Below are 17,702 nucleotides of genomic sequence, written 5' to 3'. Positions count from 1 at the left end.
GTGGGCTCCGTAGTTGTGGCTCACAGGCTCTAGAGCGCAGGCTCAGTAGCTGTGGCGCACGGGCTTAGTTGCTCTGCAGCAGGTGAGATATTCCCAGACCAGGGATCGAACCCATGTCCCCTGCATTGGCAGGCGGATTCTTAACCACTGTGCCACCAGGGAAGCCCTGGACCACACATCTTACTCAGTAGCAGCATCACACTGTTGAAGCATTTAAACTTTGCCGCTGTTGGAGCAGAAAACCTTTCCCCCTCTATCCTCTTAGAGTCTTTGACTGGAGCTTACAAAAAAGACAGACCAAAGGCAAATTACCAGGAGAAAGGATTATATACAGGACCTAACAAAAGTATAACTTGCTAAATGATTAAAGTCACAGGCTTATATACTCAACTTAGTAGGGGGAGGGGGAGGGAGAAAAGGCTTCTATGGGAAGAACAAATGGGTTTCTTTGGGAAAGACAAATAAGTTAAGAGGAGAAACTGGAGATGAGAAAGTTTGCAATAATTTTTGTGCAGATGTGAGTGGTCTTTCCACCTTCTTCAGGCTATAAAACTGCGGGACAAAAAATTACAGTAATAGGTTTACTCACCTTTGCCTCTTTGTGATAGCCTCTCCCCAAGTGGGAGTTTCTGGCAGCCTTACTTACCAGAATTTTCTGCTTTGAGTCAGACAAGGGAAGCTCTGAGAAGTCGTTCTGCATCTGTTGCATCGCAGTGTCTTCCCTTTGAAATCATCTTTCTACCAACTCTTGGGTTTTGAGCGGGTCCCCAACACAACCAACTAAAACGCTCCACAACAGCTTAAGCCAGTTCATTCCATCTTGTGTGGTTGACCCTTCAAAAGTTAATGTAGGGCTTCCCTGGTGGCGCAGTGGTTAAGTATCCGCCTGCCAATGCAGGGGACACGGGTTCGAGCCCTGGTCCGGGAAGTTCCCACATGCCACGAAGCAATGAAGTCCGTGCGCCACAACTATTGAGCCTGCGCTCTAGAGCCCGCAAGCCACAGCTACTGAGCCCACGTGCCTACAGCCCATGCTCTGCAACAAGAGAAGCCACCGCAATGAGAAGCCCGCGCACCTCAATGAAGAGTAGCCCCCACTTGCCTCAACTAGAGAAAGCCCGCGCGGAGCAACGAAGACCCAACGCAGCCAAAAATTAAAAAAAATAAAAGTTAATGTAACAGTCAACCATGACAGTTAAATCCCAGGTTGGTGGTGTGTGCCCAGTGTTTTAGCATGTGTGTTATTTGATGCATGTTATAATCCTGTCAAGCCTCCACCAGCAGCCACCCAGCTGCAACACTCCCCTCTCGCTCCCAGGTTTTTCCTTCCTTACCTCTTACATCCTATTCCCTTCCCTGCCTGGGTTCTCAGCTCTCCCAGCAGAAGGGGCCCTTGAAGAAGAGGACTAAGCCGCACTCCCCTTTATCTTCTTCCATCCCTTTGTGCAAGGCTGGATGCAGGCACCACGCTTATTAAATGTTTTTGTTGCTTGAGTTAACATCAGAGATTTTAAGCTCCCCTCTCCTGGTTGGGGCCCAGGTGCGCTTGGGGGTTCCCCACATTTGAGTGTCTCAGGCCATGGGCGGACTGTGCAAAGTCGAGTAGTGCAAGAGGAATGGAGAGAGCAGGGCTGGGAGTGGGGTCCCCAGTCTTATAGCCCCTACTTCTCAGGGTCCTTAAGGATCAAATGAGTTCAAGAGTCCATGGAAATAATCAATAAACAATCTATAATAAGAATAGAAAAGAGTTTTATTTGAGCCAAACTGGGCACTATAGCCCAGTAGGCAGCCTCTTACCTACGTCTGAGGAAATGCTCTGGTTTTTGTTTGTTTGTTTTTGTTTTTTTGGCTGTGCTGCTCGGCATGCGGGGGTCTTAGGTCTTAGTTCCCTGATCAGGGATCCACGTATCAAACCCGTGCCCCCTGCAGTGGAAGCTCGGGGTACCTCCAGGGAATCCCTGGAACTGCTCTGTTGAAGCATGGTTTTCAGCACAGTTTTATACCTCATCCGAACAGAAAACATACATCAAAATGACAGGGTATATTCCATCAAGGTTTCAAAAGAGACAGACTTAATACATAGACAGTGAGGCAACAGGACCGTGGAGTCTGGGAAGGGAACTTTATCTTCCAGGGAGTGTAACATGGACGCCATGAGAAGGGAGTTGTTCCTCCTTATCTTGAAAACAGACGTTCTTTGCCTCAATGGTTAAAGCAGATGTGCTGCGAGGGTTGGACAGGCTGTTTTAGTTCACACAGAGTTCAGGCTGAACCACGTATAAGCCAAAATGACTTCCCCCACCTCAATATGTGATCATTTTCTCCATCACAAGCAGACAAAAATTTTAGAACCATAGGATCCAGCAATTCTACTTCTGAGGATATACCCAGAAGAATTGAAAGCACACTCTGGAAGAGATATTTATAAACTCTTATTGATAGCAGCACTATTCACAATAGCTAAAACATGAAAGCAGCCCAAGTGCCCATTGACCAACGAGTGGATAAGCCAGATGTGGTATGTACAAATAGTAGAGTATTATACAGCATTAAAAATGAAGGGAATTCTTTTTTTTTATATAAACAATATTTTATTCAAATACAATTCTAAACATTTCTTTCATTTAGAATATTTACAAACAGTCTCTGAAATGCAGGACTGTGTCATCTAGATTCTAAATTAAAGATGAATGTTCATAATCAGAAAACATTTTTATGTGATCTTCAGAGTTGTATCATTCTTTGGTTTTTCGGTCTTCCCTCTTTCATGAAATAAGTGATTACTCAAATATCAGGGTTGTGTTTTAAAAGTCATTGAGTATATACTTTATAACGTTGGCTTTGGTGGCCTTCGAATTTCAGTCAAGTGTGGTTTAGTTGAATGCACATCATCATACAGCATTGGTGACTATGATGATGGCATTAGTGTACAGAGCATCTGTCAAAGATTAAACAATAACAAAATTCAAGGACCTACTGTATAGCACAGGGAACTCTACTCAATACTCTGTAATGGCCTATATGGGAAAAGAATGTAAAAAAGAGTGTATATATTTATATGTATAACAGATTCACTTTGCTGTACACCTGAAACCTACACAACATTGCAAATCAACCACACCCCAATAAAAATTTTTTTTAAAAAACAGTCGAATATTTTTAATAGAGGGTTATTTCAACACAGTACATTCTCAGTAAATATCTAATGTGTGAGGCCACTCTTTCTTGTTTGGAATCTATCCTGTAGTAGGCTGATAATGCCACTTCATTGGTTTTCCTTTTTTCCAGTTTACTGAAGTATGATTCACAAAACTGCATATATTTAGACTGTACAAAGTGAAGATCTCTTTAAGATGTCCAAAATGATGATTTAATACACATAGACACTGTGAATGATTACCACAATCAAGTTAATTAACTGTCACCTCCCATAGCTTCTACTTGTGTGTGTCTGTGTGTTGAGAACACAAGCAGTTCTCTCATACTAGATAGCAAAAATACAATACAGCAGTATTAACTATAGTCAACATGACATATATTAGATACCTAGAACTTTTTTGTCTTTTAACTGAAAGTTTGTACCCTTTACTGATATCTCCCCACTTTCTCCACCACCTACTCCTTACAACTACAGTTCTAATTTATGGTGTTATGAGTTTGATTTACTTAGATTCCACATATAAGTGAAATCATACATTGGTTTTCATTGTCTGATGTATTTCAATAAGCATAATGTCCTCAGGTCCATTCACGTTTTCACAAGCAGCAAGGTTTCCTTCTTTTAATGGCTGACTACTATTCCATTGTCTATATATACACACTACATTTCCTTTTCCTTTTTTGTTTTTTTTTATTATAATGTAAGATTTTATTTAACAGTTATTGGAAAATAGAAAATGTTATTAAAAATTCCATTCAAGGGCTTCCCTGGTGGCACAGTGGTTGAGAGTCTGCCTGCCGATGCAGGGGACACGGGTTCGTGCCCTGGTCCGGGAAGGTCCCACATGCCGCGGAGCGGCTGGGCCCGTGAGCCATGGCCGCTGAGCCTGCGTGTCTGGAGCCTGTGCTCCGCAACGGGAGAGGCCACAACAGTGAGAGGCCCGTGTACCAAAAAAAAAAAATTCCATTCACAATTACATTCAAATTTATATGGTACCCAAGGAAAAAAATTTAGAAAATAGTATTTAATACTTTTATGGAAGAAAATGATAAAATCAAACAAGATAAAAACATTTTGTTAATGCATATACAAGCTCAATATCAGGGACATGTACTATAAATTATAACTAAAATTGACCTACAAAGTTAATATAATTCCAATAAAATCTCAATAGGTTTTTTCATGAAATTTGGTGAACTTATTTTAAAATTCCTGTGTATGAGAAGATGTTCAGGAATAGGCAGGGCAGCTATGAGAAGAACTAAGAGAATTTGCTCTTCTAGATATCAAGAATTATTTTAAAGCTATAGTAATTAAAACAGTATGGAATTTTGTAGGGTTAAAAATAGATTAATTAGACAAACTCGAGAGCTTAGAAATAGACTCTGGCTTATATGTATATTTGGTTTATGAGAAAAGTGGCCTCGAAAATGGAAACTTATTGGAATAATTGGCTATCTGTATGGCAAGAAAGAGAAATAGATCATTGCCTCTATATAAAAAAAATAAATTCCAGGTAGATTAAAGGCTTAAATTTGTTAAAAAATAGTTTTAAAATACAAGAGGACAATTTTATGATCCTGTGAAGAAAAATATGTTTAGATACATGGAAAAAAAAGCACAAATTATAAAGAAAATTGATTCATTTACATTAAAATTTAAAATGCCTGCATGACAAAAGGTAACAAAGCCAAACGACAAAGATTTTTTGCAACATACATAACAGACAAAGAATCTCTCCAAAATATATAAAGGACACTTTACCACCAGTAGGATAATGAGAGTAGCTAACATTTACTAAGTAGTTACTATATGCCAGGATCTGTTCTAAATTGTTAGTATGTATTAACTCCCTTAACCACCAGAGTAATCCTATGAGATACTATTTTTATCTTTACCTTACAGAAGAAGAAACTGAGCCACAGAGAGGTAACATCCAAGTACAAACAACGGTTAATGACACATTTGGAATTCAAACTAATGCAGTTCAGCGTGTCTGCTGCTAACTACTATGTAGAATTGTGCCCCTCCCCACGCAAAAGAAAAATAATTCAGCTGACCACCAAGCAAAGATGTGAACAGGTTATTCATAGAAGAGTTGCTGGAATTGCCAGTAAAGATGAAAATATGCCCAACTTCATTAATCAGAGAAATGCAGTTTATTTATTTTATTCTTATAAATTTATTTCTTTATGTATTTATTTATGGCTGTGTTGGGTCTTCCTTGCTGCACGTGGGCTTTCTCTAGTTGTGGTGAGCGGGGACTACTCTTCGTTGTGGTGCATGAGCTTCTCATTGCAGTGGCTTCTCTTGTTGCGGAGCACGGGCTCTAGGCACACGGGCTTCAGTAGTTATGGCACACGGGCTCAGTAGTTGTGGCACACAGGCTTAGTTGCTCCGTGGCATGTGGGATCTTCCTGGACCAGGGCTCAAACCCGTGTCGCCTGCATTGGCAGGCGGATTCTTAACCACTGTGCCACCAGGGAAGCCCAGAGATGCAATTTAAAATTTTAATGATGTTTCTCACCCGTCAGATTGGCAAAATTTGTAAAAGTCTGAGAATACTAAATGGTGACCAGATTTGACAAGATAGGAATTCATATATCCTGCAGAATAGAGTGTAAACTGGCACACAAACGTTGGAGAGCAAGGTGGCAATATTTAGTAAAACAGACTTATAGGTACCTGATGACCCAGCAATTTCACTTCCAGGTAAACGCACATATAAAGAAAAATGTGTGTTATGATGTTTAATGCTTTTTTTAAAAAACATTTTTATTGGCGTATAATTGCTTCACACTGCTGTGTTAGTTTCTGCTGTATAACAAAGTGAATCAGCTATACATATACATACATCCCCATACCCCCTCCCTCTTGCTTCTCCCTCCCACCCTCCCTATCCCAGCCCTCTAGGTGGTCACGAAGCTCGGAGCTGATCTCCCTGGGCTATGTGGCTGCTTCCCACTAGCTATCTATTTTAAAATGAAGGGAATTCTAACACATGCTACAACATGGATGAACCATATGGACATTCTGCTAAGGGAAATAAGCATGACAGGAAAGAACAAATATTGTTTGATTCCACTTAAATGAAGTACTAGAGTCATCAGATTCAGAGACAGAAAGTAGGATGGTGATGACCAGGAACCGGTGGAGGAGAAAGAGGAAATTGTAGTTTAATGGGTACAGAGTTTCAGTTTTGCAAGATGAAAAACTTGTTTGGTTGCACAAAATGTGAATGTGCGTAACACTACTGAACTGCACGCTTAAAAATGGTTAAAACGGTAAATTTTCTGTTGTGTGTATTTTGCCACACACAGACTCCAAATCTCAGAACGGTCCCCTGAGGGTAACCACTCACACGCTCAATTGGCTGCAGGCTTGCCCCGCCCATCCCCGAGCGTCCCCACCCATCCCCACCCAGGGATTGGGTTGTCTTTTATTGTGGAAGCGTTCCCAGTTTTGGTTTTTAGAGATGTATCAGCTCCAGCCCTACACAGCTTAAACTCAACCTCACTGACTCTGATCCAGGGCTCCAGTTTCTGCTCCAAGAATTTGGTAAGTCTTGGGCAACCGCTCTTCTGTAGGAGACTGGGCGCTGAGTTCACATCCTCCTAAAGAGACCTCTGCATTCCAAGTGTGCAGCTGGGTCAGCCTGGCTCCAGCCTGAGGGTGGCAAGACCCATTTTCCAGATGAAAGCAGAAGGAGCTGGGAGCTGTGTGTGCGGTTGTGTAAGAAGAGGTGGGGTAGGGGGAGGTTGCATCAGTGTCTGGAGGCTCTAAGACTCTTTTTTTTTTTTTTTTTTTGCGGTACGCGGGCCTCTCACCGCTGCGGCCTCTCCCGTTGCGGAGCACAGGCTCCGGACGCGCAGGCTCGGCGGCCATGGCTCACGGGCCCAGCCGCTCCGGGGCATGCGGGATCCTCCCGGACCGGGGCACGAACCCGCGTCCCCTGCATCGGCAGGCGGAGTCTCAACAACTGCGCCACCAGGGAAGCCCCTAAGACTCATTTTTTGGATTGGTGTTCAAACAATATTAAAGCTTACCCTTCTATAGGGTTTATGACGTGTGGACCACTGATTTCAGTCTCCTGTATACTGTTGGCCCTCTGTATCTGTGGATTTCTCCTCTGGGGGTACAAGGGGAGACTGTAAGAAACTTGAGCATTGCGGATTTTGCGCCGAGGAGGAGGACTGTATGCTGATTTACATTAAATCGCTTTTGGGTTCGTTACACCCAGCAACTCTGTAAAGCTGGCTCTACTATTTATCATTGGCTGAACTTTTTTTTTTTTTTTTTTTTGCGGTACGCGGGCCTCTCACTGTTGTGGCCTCTCCCGTTGCGGAGCACAGGCTCTGGACGCGCAGGCTCAGCAGCCATGGCTCACGGGCCCAGTCGCTCCGCGGCATGTGGGATCTTCCCGGACCGGGGCACGAACCCGTGTCCCCTGCATCGGCAGGCGGACTCTCAACCACTGTGCCACCAGGGAAGCCCAGTTTCTTGGCTCTTTGAATGCTAGCTCTTAACCAAAATGCAAAACTTGGAGTATCAGGTACGGAAGCACCCTGATGATAACTTTTGTTCACTGGGTCCGCCTAGCCCTACAGCCTTGTAGAGAGGAGACATTTCATGCCCCAGAGGAGCTGGACACAGAGTTCATCATTTCTGATTCAGAATGAAGATTAGTCCTCCCTCCCTCCAGGCAGTTGGAGCCACTCTCGTTTGATGCTTTCCCTGGGCTGGGCTACAGCCTGTCCTTCCTTGCAAATTCCATCTCATTCTCCCCCAACGCAGAGTTTCAGTTCAATTTCACTCTGCAAGCAATGAAAGAGAAAGCTTCAGGTTTCAGGGTCCTTGGTGTAGAAATGTGTGGAGTGTGAGCTTGTTGTGGAATCCAAGTTCATGTGCCTGGTGCACAGTGAGGCCAAACAAATGGAAACATTGGTGTTTGGAGCAGGGAAAGGTTTATCAATGGCGAGGGTGCCACCCTCTTGAGAAGTTGGGAGAAATAGGTTGATCTCAAATCCACCTTTGCTGGCTGGCCGGGTTGCAAGTTTTCTAAAGAAAAGAAGAGTAAAGGGGAGGTGATCTTTGTGATTTTAGTTTCTGGATAAGATCTCAGTTGCAGACTTCCTGACAGCATTTTTGTGACTCAGTGGGTCATTGGTGATTGTGATTGATCTACGTGTTCCTGCAAAGCAAACTAGTACGTCAAGGTCTTGTGGTCCCTTAACTTCTTTCTAGAAGAGAGCAAAAACAAGGGTTGAGGCATTTTGTTATTTACTTAGAGCCTACGTGACAAGTTAAGAATTTCAAGCAGGTTGGTCCCTGCTGTTTTTTCCTTTAAGGCCATTTGGTACTGCTTTTCCTTTGTTTCTGCATACCCTCACTTCCCTAACTAGTAACTGCTTGAGTCTGCTCTTTGGAACTTCGGAAGACCTAGGAGACTAAATCCTTTCTTTACAAACCAACGAGGGGGCACGGAGAAACTTTTGTACGAGGAGTGTCCTGCAGGGTCCTGCCTGAGTTCAGTTCCCCCTTTCTTTGATACCCCTCAGTCCTGAGGGGAACAAGGTTGGGACAAGAGAGGGAATAAAGTTTCGGATGGAGAGGTGAATCATAAACTCAGCAGGGGAATTTGGTTTTACAGGGACTTGGTTTCATCGCTCTGATCACCGAGCCCCTTAAACTGTCACTTCACTCACAGCAAGGAAGGGAGGGAATAAAGATGATAATAATAAATTTCCCTGTTTTATAGAAGGAAGGAGGACAAAGTGGTATGTAGCTCATGCAAAATCAAACAAGCTACACATCACAGTGCTCGATTGGAACCAGCAGAGCTGGTTGATGTCTTTTTAAAAAAATTAATTTATTAAAAAAATTTTTTTGGCTGCGTTGGGTCTAAGTTACTGTGTGCAGCCTTTCTCTAGTTGCGGTGAGCCGGGGCTACTCTTTGTTGTGGTGCGTGGGCTTCTCATTGCGGTGGCTTCTCTTGCTGCAGAGCACAGGCTCTAGGCGCGCGGGCTTCAGTAGTGGAGGCTCACTGGCTCTAGAGTGCAGGCTCAGTAGTTGTGGCGCACGGGCTCAGTTGCTCATGTGGGATCTTCCCGGACCAGGGCTCGAACCCATGTCCCCTGCATTGGCAGGTGGATTCGTAACCACTGAGCCACCAGGGAAGTCCCAAGCTGGTTGATTTCACTTTAAGGATCAACATTCTTATCCATTCACCTAATAGTATTTAAGCAGCTACTGTGTGCCAGGCACTGTGCTGGAAGTTTTTGCTTCTACAGGGGTGAAAAACTTTTCTTTCTAGGTTCTTTGCTGAGTCTAATAATTAAATTGATATACGACAGATTAAATAATTTCCTACGTACGGGAGCCCCATAAAAACTCTGAGGTTCAAAGACAGGCAGTTGAGGCTTATATGCTACCCTGAGCTAAGGAGAAAGGGGTATGGATGTGGGGCTTCAAGGGGAAGACACCTCACAGGAAGATGGGAAAAGCAAATGCTTGGTAAGCAAATGTTTGCCACTCCATGCAGGTCTTTCTGAGATAAAAAGTTCTCTCTGGTTAAAAAAAAAGTTATCTCTCTTCCTGGCATAAGCCTCCTAATCTAAATTATTTTGAGCAGTTAAGGGAGAGGCAAGGAGCTTTTCCTGAGTCTGCTGGGTTTTTTTTTTTAAGTTTATTTTATTTTTGGCTGTGTTGCTGCCCGCGGGCTTTCTCTAGTTGCGGTGAGTGGGGGCTGCTCTTCGCTGCGGTGTGTGGGCTTCTCACTGCGGTGGCTTCTCTTGTTGTGGAGCACGGGCTCTAGGCGCGTGGGCTTCAGTAGATGCAGCACATGGGCTCAGTAGTTGTGGCACACTGGGCTTCGTTGCTTCCTGGCATGTGGGATCTTCCTGGTCCAGGGATCGAACCCATGTCTCCTGCATTGGCAGGTGGATTCTTAACCACTGAGCCACCAGGGAAGTCCAGTCTGCTGGGTCTTAATTGCCTTCAACTCAAAAGAGTCCACATCCCCAAATGGCACATTTTGGGGATACATAATCTGCTCCCCCTCACTTCTCTTCAAGCAACTCTTCCAGTAACTTTGAAATACATTAAAAGTCTTCTTTATGTTTGAAGAAACCAAAGCTCAGAGACAGAGAACTTGCCCAACGTGTACTTTTACCATCGGCTCCCCATAACTCCATTGTTCTGTGGAATTGAACTCCCAGGGCCAGGGGTGGATGGACATTCTTGATGGCTTTGTGTCTTGCTTTCTCAGCAGGTTGTAGCCTCCTCAACTATGTCTAAGATGCTGTGTCAGGATGTTTACCAATTTGGTCAGAAGCTGATCCGCAGGCGGCCTCTGGAGCCCAGGGAAGAGTCTGAGAGTCGCATGGCTCGTTGTCTGAACACCTTAGACCTGGTGGCCCTGGGCGTGGGCAGCACCTTGGGAGCTGGTGTGTACATCCTGGCTGGCGAAGTGGCCAAGGACAAAGCTGGGCCAGCGATTGTCATCTGCTTCCTGGTGGCCGCCCTGTCTTCTGTGTTGTCTGGGCTCTGCTATGCAGAGTTTGGGGCCCGGGTACCGTGCTCTGGTTCTGCGTATCTCTACAGCTATGTCACAGTGGGACAACTGTGTGCCTTCATCACTGGCTGGAACCTCATCCTGTCCTATGTCATCGGTGAGATGATGGGAGTGGGAGGACGGTGTGGGGCTTAAGATCAGGAAACTAGGAGATGGGATTTAGGTCTTGACTCATTCGTGAGAAATTTGTTATCCACCTTGTGGGGTGAAGTGGGTAATAGTGGCAGGAAAACCCCACAACTTCATTCTACTCTGCTGTATCCTATTTTCCTTCAATTATGGGGCCTAGAACAAAGAAGGAAAGGAAAGTGTAGGGAGTGGGTGAGACGGAGGCACGTCCCACAGGCTCATCCCCTCACCATGTGGAAGTCTCTCCTCAGTTGTTGCCTTCATGGGATTTTCCTTTGCTACTTGATTTAAAATTTCAACCCTCATCTCCCAGACTTTTCACTCCCACTTAACCTGTTTTCTTTTTCTTTTTCTTTTTTTTTTGCATAACATTGATCTCCTAACATTAAACAGTTGACCTGTTTTGTGGATCTTCTGGGTCTACTGTCCCCAGCCCACGAAAAGAAACTCTTAGAGATTAGGTATTTTGTATGCGTCCCCCCACCTCTCCCAAATACATCCCATGACACGTGGTAGGGGTTCAATGAATGTTTGTTAATAAATATTCCTTCTTCTGCTGCTGCAGGCACTGCCAGCGTGGCCCGGGCCTGGAGCTCCGCTTTTGACAGCCTGACTGGGAACCACATCTCTCGGGTGTTACAGGGAACTTTCTCTCTGCGTGTGCCCTACTTCCTGGCCAAGTACCCAGACTTTTTTGCGCTGGGCTTGGTACTGCTGCTCACGGGTGAGACAGGGTTCAGTGATAGGATGGGAAGAGTGGGGTGTGGAGGGAGAGCTGGGGTGGGAAAGGCTTGGGATGGAAGAATGGTGGGGGGTTACGACTGGAAAGAGGGGTCTGTGGTATGAGAGACAGGAAGGCAGGACACAGACCACTGTTTCCCACTGTTGGCACCACTGACAGTTTGGGCTGGATCATTCTTTGGCGTGTGGGGCTGTTCTGTGCATTTGAGGGTTTTTTTCTTTGGCCGCGCTGCGTGGCATTGCGGGATCTTAGTTCCCCAACCAGGGGTCAGACTTGTGCCCCCTGCAGTGGAAGAGTAGAGTCTTTTTCTTTTCTTTTTTTTTTTTTTGTGGTACGCGGGCCTCTCCCTGTTGTGGCCTCTCCCGCTGTGGAGCACAGGCTCCGGACGCACAGGCTCAGCGGCCATAGCTCGCGGGCCTTGCCGCTCCGCGGCATGTGGGATCCTCCCGGACCGGGGCACGAACCCGTGTCCCCTGCATCGGCAGGCGGACTCTCAACCACTGCGCCACCAGGGAAGCCCGGTTGTTGTTGTTTTGTTTTTTTAAATCATTGTCAGATGTTGAGTAACATCCCTGGCCTTTATGTACTAAATACCAGGGACGCCCACCCTCCAAATTGTGTCAGTCACAGTGTCTCCAGACATTGCTAAGAGTCCCCTGGGGGGAAAAATCACCCCAGGGGAGAATCATTTACTTAGACCAGTGAGTTTCTTCCTTTGTACTGAGATCAAAGATTGTTTTTTAATTGAGAGGAAATTCGTATAGCATAAAATTAACCATTTTGTTATTTCCCCAGCTTTACTGAGATATAATTGATATACATTGTATAAGTTTAAGGTGTACAATATGATGATTTGATAGACCTGTCTACTGTGCGATGATTGTCACAATAAGAAATTAACCATCTGAAAGTGTACAATTAAGTGGCACTTAGTACATTCACAATGTTGTGTAACCGTCACCTCTCTCTAGTTCCAAAAAATTCATCACCCCAAAAGGAAATCCCATACCCGCTGAGCACTCACTGTCCAACTCCTCAATACCCCAGCCCCTGGCAACCACTAGTCTGCTTTCTGTGTCTATGGATTTGGTTATTTTGCATGTTTCATATTCCATCTTTCCCACAGGAATACTGGTTCTGGGAGCTCGTGAGTCGGCCCTGGTTAACAAAGTGTTCACAGGCTTGAACCTTTTGGTTCTCAGCTTCATGATCATCTCTGGCTTCATCAAGGGAGATCTGCACAACTGGCAGCTCACGGAACAGGACTACAGATTGAACACATCTGGATCCAATGACACCTCTAGGTTAGGAGGGTATCCTCGACCATAGTGATGCTTGTGGGGGCACGTGTGCAGAGCTGGGAATATGGTGGGGACTAAAGGGATCTGGGCTGATGGATCCAGGTGATGGGGTCCTGGAGCCCAGAACTTGTGGTATTAACCAAAAAGTCCAGTACAGATGGCTGAACACAGCTCACCCACATTCTTTCTTGCTCCTTCTCTCACCATAGATTGGGCCCTCTGGGTTCTGGAGGGTTTGTGCCTTTTGGCTTTGATGGGATTTTCCAAGGAGCAGCTACATGTTTCTACGCATTTGTTGGTTTTGATGCCATTGCCACTACAGGTAACATGGTCACTGGGTGTCCCATCAGGGGTTTGGACACAGATTAGGCTGCCCTTGGGCATAGGGGTTTCTTTTGGAGGTTCAAGAGGAAAGCGGATTTTTTAAAAAAAATAAATTTATTTATTTATTTTTGGCTGCGTTGGGTCTTCGTTGCTGCGCACAGGCTTTCTCTAGCTGTGGTGAGCGGGGGCTACTCTTCTTTGCGGTGCGCGGGTTTCTCATTGCGGTGGCTTCTCTTGTTGGGAGCACGGGCTCTAGGCATGTGGGCTCAGTAGCTGTGGCTCACGGGCTTAGTTGCTCTGTGGCACGTGGGATCTTCCCGGACCAGGGCTTGAACCCGTGTTCCCTGCACTGCACTGGCAGGCGGATTCTTAACCACTGCGCCACCAGGGAAGTCCGGAAAGGGGATTTTGTATTTCATCACAGTGTGTTTTCCTGGCCCAATACTTCCTCCCATCCTGCAGGGGAGGAAGCCCGAAATCCTCAGCGATCCATCCCCTTGGGCATTGTGATCTCGCTCTGCATCTGCTTCTTGGCATATTCTGGTGTCTCGGCAGCACTCACCCTCATGGTGCCCTACTACCAGATTGATCCTGACAGCCCCTTACCACACGCTTTCCTCCATGTCGGCTGGGCCCCTGCCAGATATGTCGTGGCTGTTGGCACCCTCTGTGCTCTTACATCCAGGTCAGTGTCAAAGCTTTCTCCCCATCTACTGTCAGATGCTCAGGTATCCCAGTCTTTGGGATTGAGAGACAAGAGGGAAAGACACCTTACCCCACGTAGACTAGGGAGTAGACACCCCAGTCTGTCCTGCTTATCCACGTCCTCACACATGTTCCCATTTTCTCTTCCAGTCTCCTGGGTGCCATGTTTCCTATGCCTCGTGTCATCTACTCAATGGCAGATGACGGGCTCCTTTTCCGGGGACTTGCCCGGATCCATGCCCGTACACGCACCCCCATCATGGCCACCTTGGCTTCTGGAACTCTTGCAGGTAAATAAACAAGACCCATTCCTTCTTTGATCAATTTTCTTAACTTGGATATTTCTACTGGTTTTTCACTCCCTCTCCACCTTGTCTGTGCCCTCATTCTAGGGGTCATGGCATTACTTTTCGAGCTCAGCGATCTCGTGGACCTCATGTCAATCGGGACCCTGCTTGCTTATTCCCTGGTGTCTTTTTCTGTTCTTGTCCTCAGGTGAGACTACGTTACCCCTTGGCTGGGGGTCTTTGGCTCGTGGGGATTGAAGGGGGGATAATCGTCGTTTGCCTTCATGCTGCCTTCTAAATGTCCCACTAGGCTTAAGTTGGGAAAGAGATGGATTTGACTGCTTGATGTTGGATGAGTAGGGGCTGCTGTTAATATTGACTTAATACCTCTAATTCAGGTACCAACCAGACCAGAATTTAAGCAAGACTGAGAAAACAGAGAAAGAAACTGAGATGAAGCCTGTAGCCGAAGAAAGCCCTTTGGAATCTGGACCTGAAGCAGGAACCTCAAAGATGCTAAAGCGTCTGTGTGCCCCTATCAACGCCATCCCCACTCGGAAATCTGGCCAGATCATCTATGGATGTGCCTCACTGCTTGGTGAGCAGGGGGATTTCTCTTTGGTGGTATTCTGAAATTGACAGGATAGGACGGGAGTGTGTATTTTGGCAGTAGAGGCGTCTTGGAGATATGATGGCCCTTCGTGATGTGGGCAGTTTTTGGGGAGGGGTGTGACCCAAGGTCTTGAGCTATTTGGCTTCCAGAGTGGAACCTGTTCTCCTCCACCCTGACCCTTGCAGTTCTCCTGCTGACGATCCTGAGCCTGATACTGGCCCAGTGGCCCAGCCACGTGTTCTCTGGAGACCCCGTGTATACAACCGCAGCTGTGCTGCTGCTACTGCTCATCACTGGGGTCACTGTCATCATTTGGAGGCAGCCCCAGAGCCCCACTCCTCTTCATTTCAAGGTAGGTGACCTTAGGTGCCCACCTGTCCACGTGAGTGAGTGAAGTCTGCATGCTCTGAGACCTAAACATCCTTTGCTGGACCAGGGAAGAAGAGGAATTGTTAAAACTAATGGACCCTTCCCTGATCCACACTGCAGTAGGCACTGAACACGCAGTAGGACTGAAGTCTTCTCGGCCATGTGGGGTGGAGGCCCGCCTTTCAGACGTCTGCGGTGTGTTCAGGGAATAACTGACTTTGCCCGCAGGTCCCTGCTTTGCCTGTCCTCCCACTCGTGAGCATCTTTGTGAATGTTTACCTGATGATGCAGATGACCTCTGGGACTTGGGCCCAATTTGGTGTCTGGATGGTGATTGGTAAGTGGCTTTCTGGGATTAAAAGGCCTCTTGAGTGACTGAGCCCAATCCTCTTTCTACTACCTCTCCCCGCAAACTGTGTCAGACACCATCATAGCAGGCCTGCTGGGCATTTGTAAGCAGGGAGAGCACCTACTTTTCCTTCTCGTTGTCTTATTTCTCCACTAGGATTTGTCATATACTTTGGATATGGGATCCGACACAGCTTGGAGAAGAATAATCAACAGCCACCAGCCTCCAACTCCCAGACTTTTGACAAAAACATCCCTGGTGCTGAATCATCTTAACCACAGGCAATAGACGCTGTGTGGAATCCCACCGTGCACTGAAGGTATCTTCTGGTTTAAGGGGCACTTTGAGGCTCTATGGAGTGTGAAGGTGGGATGAATTTACAGCCCTATATTTAATGCCAGTGGACAAAATGACTTCTATGTTGTATAATTTTTAAGTAACCATTTTTTAAGTAACCACTCAGAAAAGTGCATGCTTCATATCTGTGCAGCAAGATGAATTCTCACAAAGAAAGTACAAGGTAACCAGAAACCAGAGAAAAAATAAAATATTAACCTGCATGTAAGAAGTGCCTTCTTGTGCCTTTTTCCAGCAAAAACACATAGATTGCCACATGGGAAGAAAACATAGGTAACTATATATTGTGTCAAGAGTTGCACTGTATTTATTTACTTTTTTTGTGGTATGATTCTCCATTTTATTAATCTTCTTTAATGATATTCAATAACTTTGTTATTATTTCCAAAGAGCTGAGTGGAAATTATTCCTAAATATATACATATTTTTTATTCCTAAATATTTAAAAATTTTGATGCTGTTGTATTATTATTATTTTTTTGGTTGCACCACACAGCTTGCAGGATCTCAGTTCCCAGAACAGGGATGGAACCCGGGTCACAGGAGTGAAAACCCGAAATCCTAACCATTAGACCACCAGGGAACTCCCAATGCTGTTATAATTTTTTCTCTTCTTTTTGTTACTGGTGAAATGAAAAACAATTTTTTGTGTTTATTTAAAATTTTCTTTAAAAATCTAAATATATACAATTTTTAATTTACAGTCATACCTCAGTAAAGCTGGAATACAAATAGGGAAATTGGATGACTTTATCACATTCATCATTCATTTTTTTTTTTTAGATGTTGGGGGTAGGAGTTTATTAATTAATTAATTAATTTTTGCTGTGTTGGGTCTTCGTTTCTGTGCGAGGGCTTTCTCTAGTTGTGGCAAGCGGGGGCCACTCCCCATCGCGGAGCACGGGCCTCTCACTATCGCGGCCTCTCCTGTTGCGGAGCACAAGCTCCAGACGCGCAGGCTCAATAGTTGTGGCTCACGGGACTAGTCGCTCCACGGCATGTGGGATCCTCCCAGACCAGGGCCCGAACCCGTGTCCCCTGCACTAGCAGGCAGACTCTCAACCACTGCGCCACCAGGGAAGCCCCATCATTCATTTTTAAGATAACATCACACAGTGATTCTTAAACTTATTGGATTTTTTTTTTTTTTTTTTTTTTTTTTTTTTGCAGTACACGGGCCTCTCACTGTTGTGGCCTCTCCCATTGCAGAGCACAGGCTCCGGACGTGCAGGCTCAGCGGCCATGGCTCACGGGCCCAGCCGCTCCGCGGCATGTGGGATCCTCCCGGACCGGGGCACAAACCCGCGTCCCCTGCATCGGCAGGCGGACTCTCAACCACTGCGCCACCAGGGAAGCCCAAACTTATTGGATTTTTGATACCTCCATATTTCCACTGGGATATTTTAATACACATCTGCTGTCTTCACACATTCATTCATTTTTTAAAAAATGAGCTATAGTTGATTTACAATATCAGTTTCAGGTGTACCACACAGTGATGTAATATTTTATAGATTATATTCCATTTAAAGTAATTGTATCTAATGGCTTTATTTTCCTGTGCTGTACAACATATCCTGTAGCTTATTTTATACATAGTAGTTTGTATCTCTTAATCCCTCACCCCTATTTGCCCTAACCCTTCTCTCTCCCCACTGGTAACCACTAGTTTGTTTTCTTTATCTGTGACTCTGTTTCTCTTTTGTACACATTCATTTATTTTTTAGATTCCACACGTGATATTACACAGTATTTGTTTTTCTCTGACTTATTTCATAAGTATAATAACCTCC

General features: G+C 45.4%; 1 protein-coding gene across 1 annotated transcript; it reads left to right on the top strand.

Annotated features, from left to right (window-relative positions):
* Positions 1-7,241: 7,241 nt before the first annotated feature.
* On the top strand, positions 7,242-15,827 carry LOC307066131 (cationic amino acid transporter 3-like; the record flags this gene model as incomplete). The annotated part of the gene is made up of 12 exons (XM_079723224.1): positions 7,242-7,310; positions 10,431-10,830; positions 11,428-11,586; positions 12,731-12,908; positions 13,115-13,227; positions 13,692-13,914; positions 14,085-14,224; positions 14,327-14,429; positions 14,620-14,819; positions 15,020-15,186; positions 15,432-15,540; positions 15,709-15,827. Exons 2-12 carry the CDS (start codon positions 10,449-10,451, stop codon positions 15,825-15,827), a joined length of 1,893 nt encoding a protein of 630 aa, XP_079579350.1. The 5' UTR covers positions 7,242-7,310; positions 10,431-10,448.
* Positions 15,828-17,702: the final 1,875 nt, after the last annotated feature.

Source organism: Hyperoodon ampullatus (assembly GCF_949752795.1).
Source record: "Hyperoodon ampullatus genome assembly, chromosome: 18".
In the NCBI taxonomy this organism is placed as follows: domain Eukaryota; kingdom Metazoa; phylum Chordata; class Mammalia; order Artiodactyla; family Ziphiidae; genus Hyperoodon; species Hyperoodon ampullatus.
This window is presented reverse-complemented; position numbering and strand designations above follow the sequence as displayed.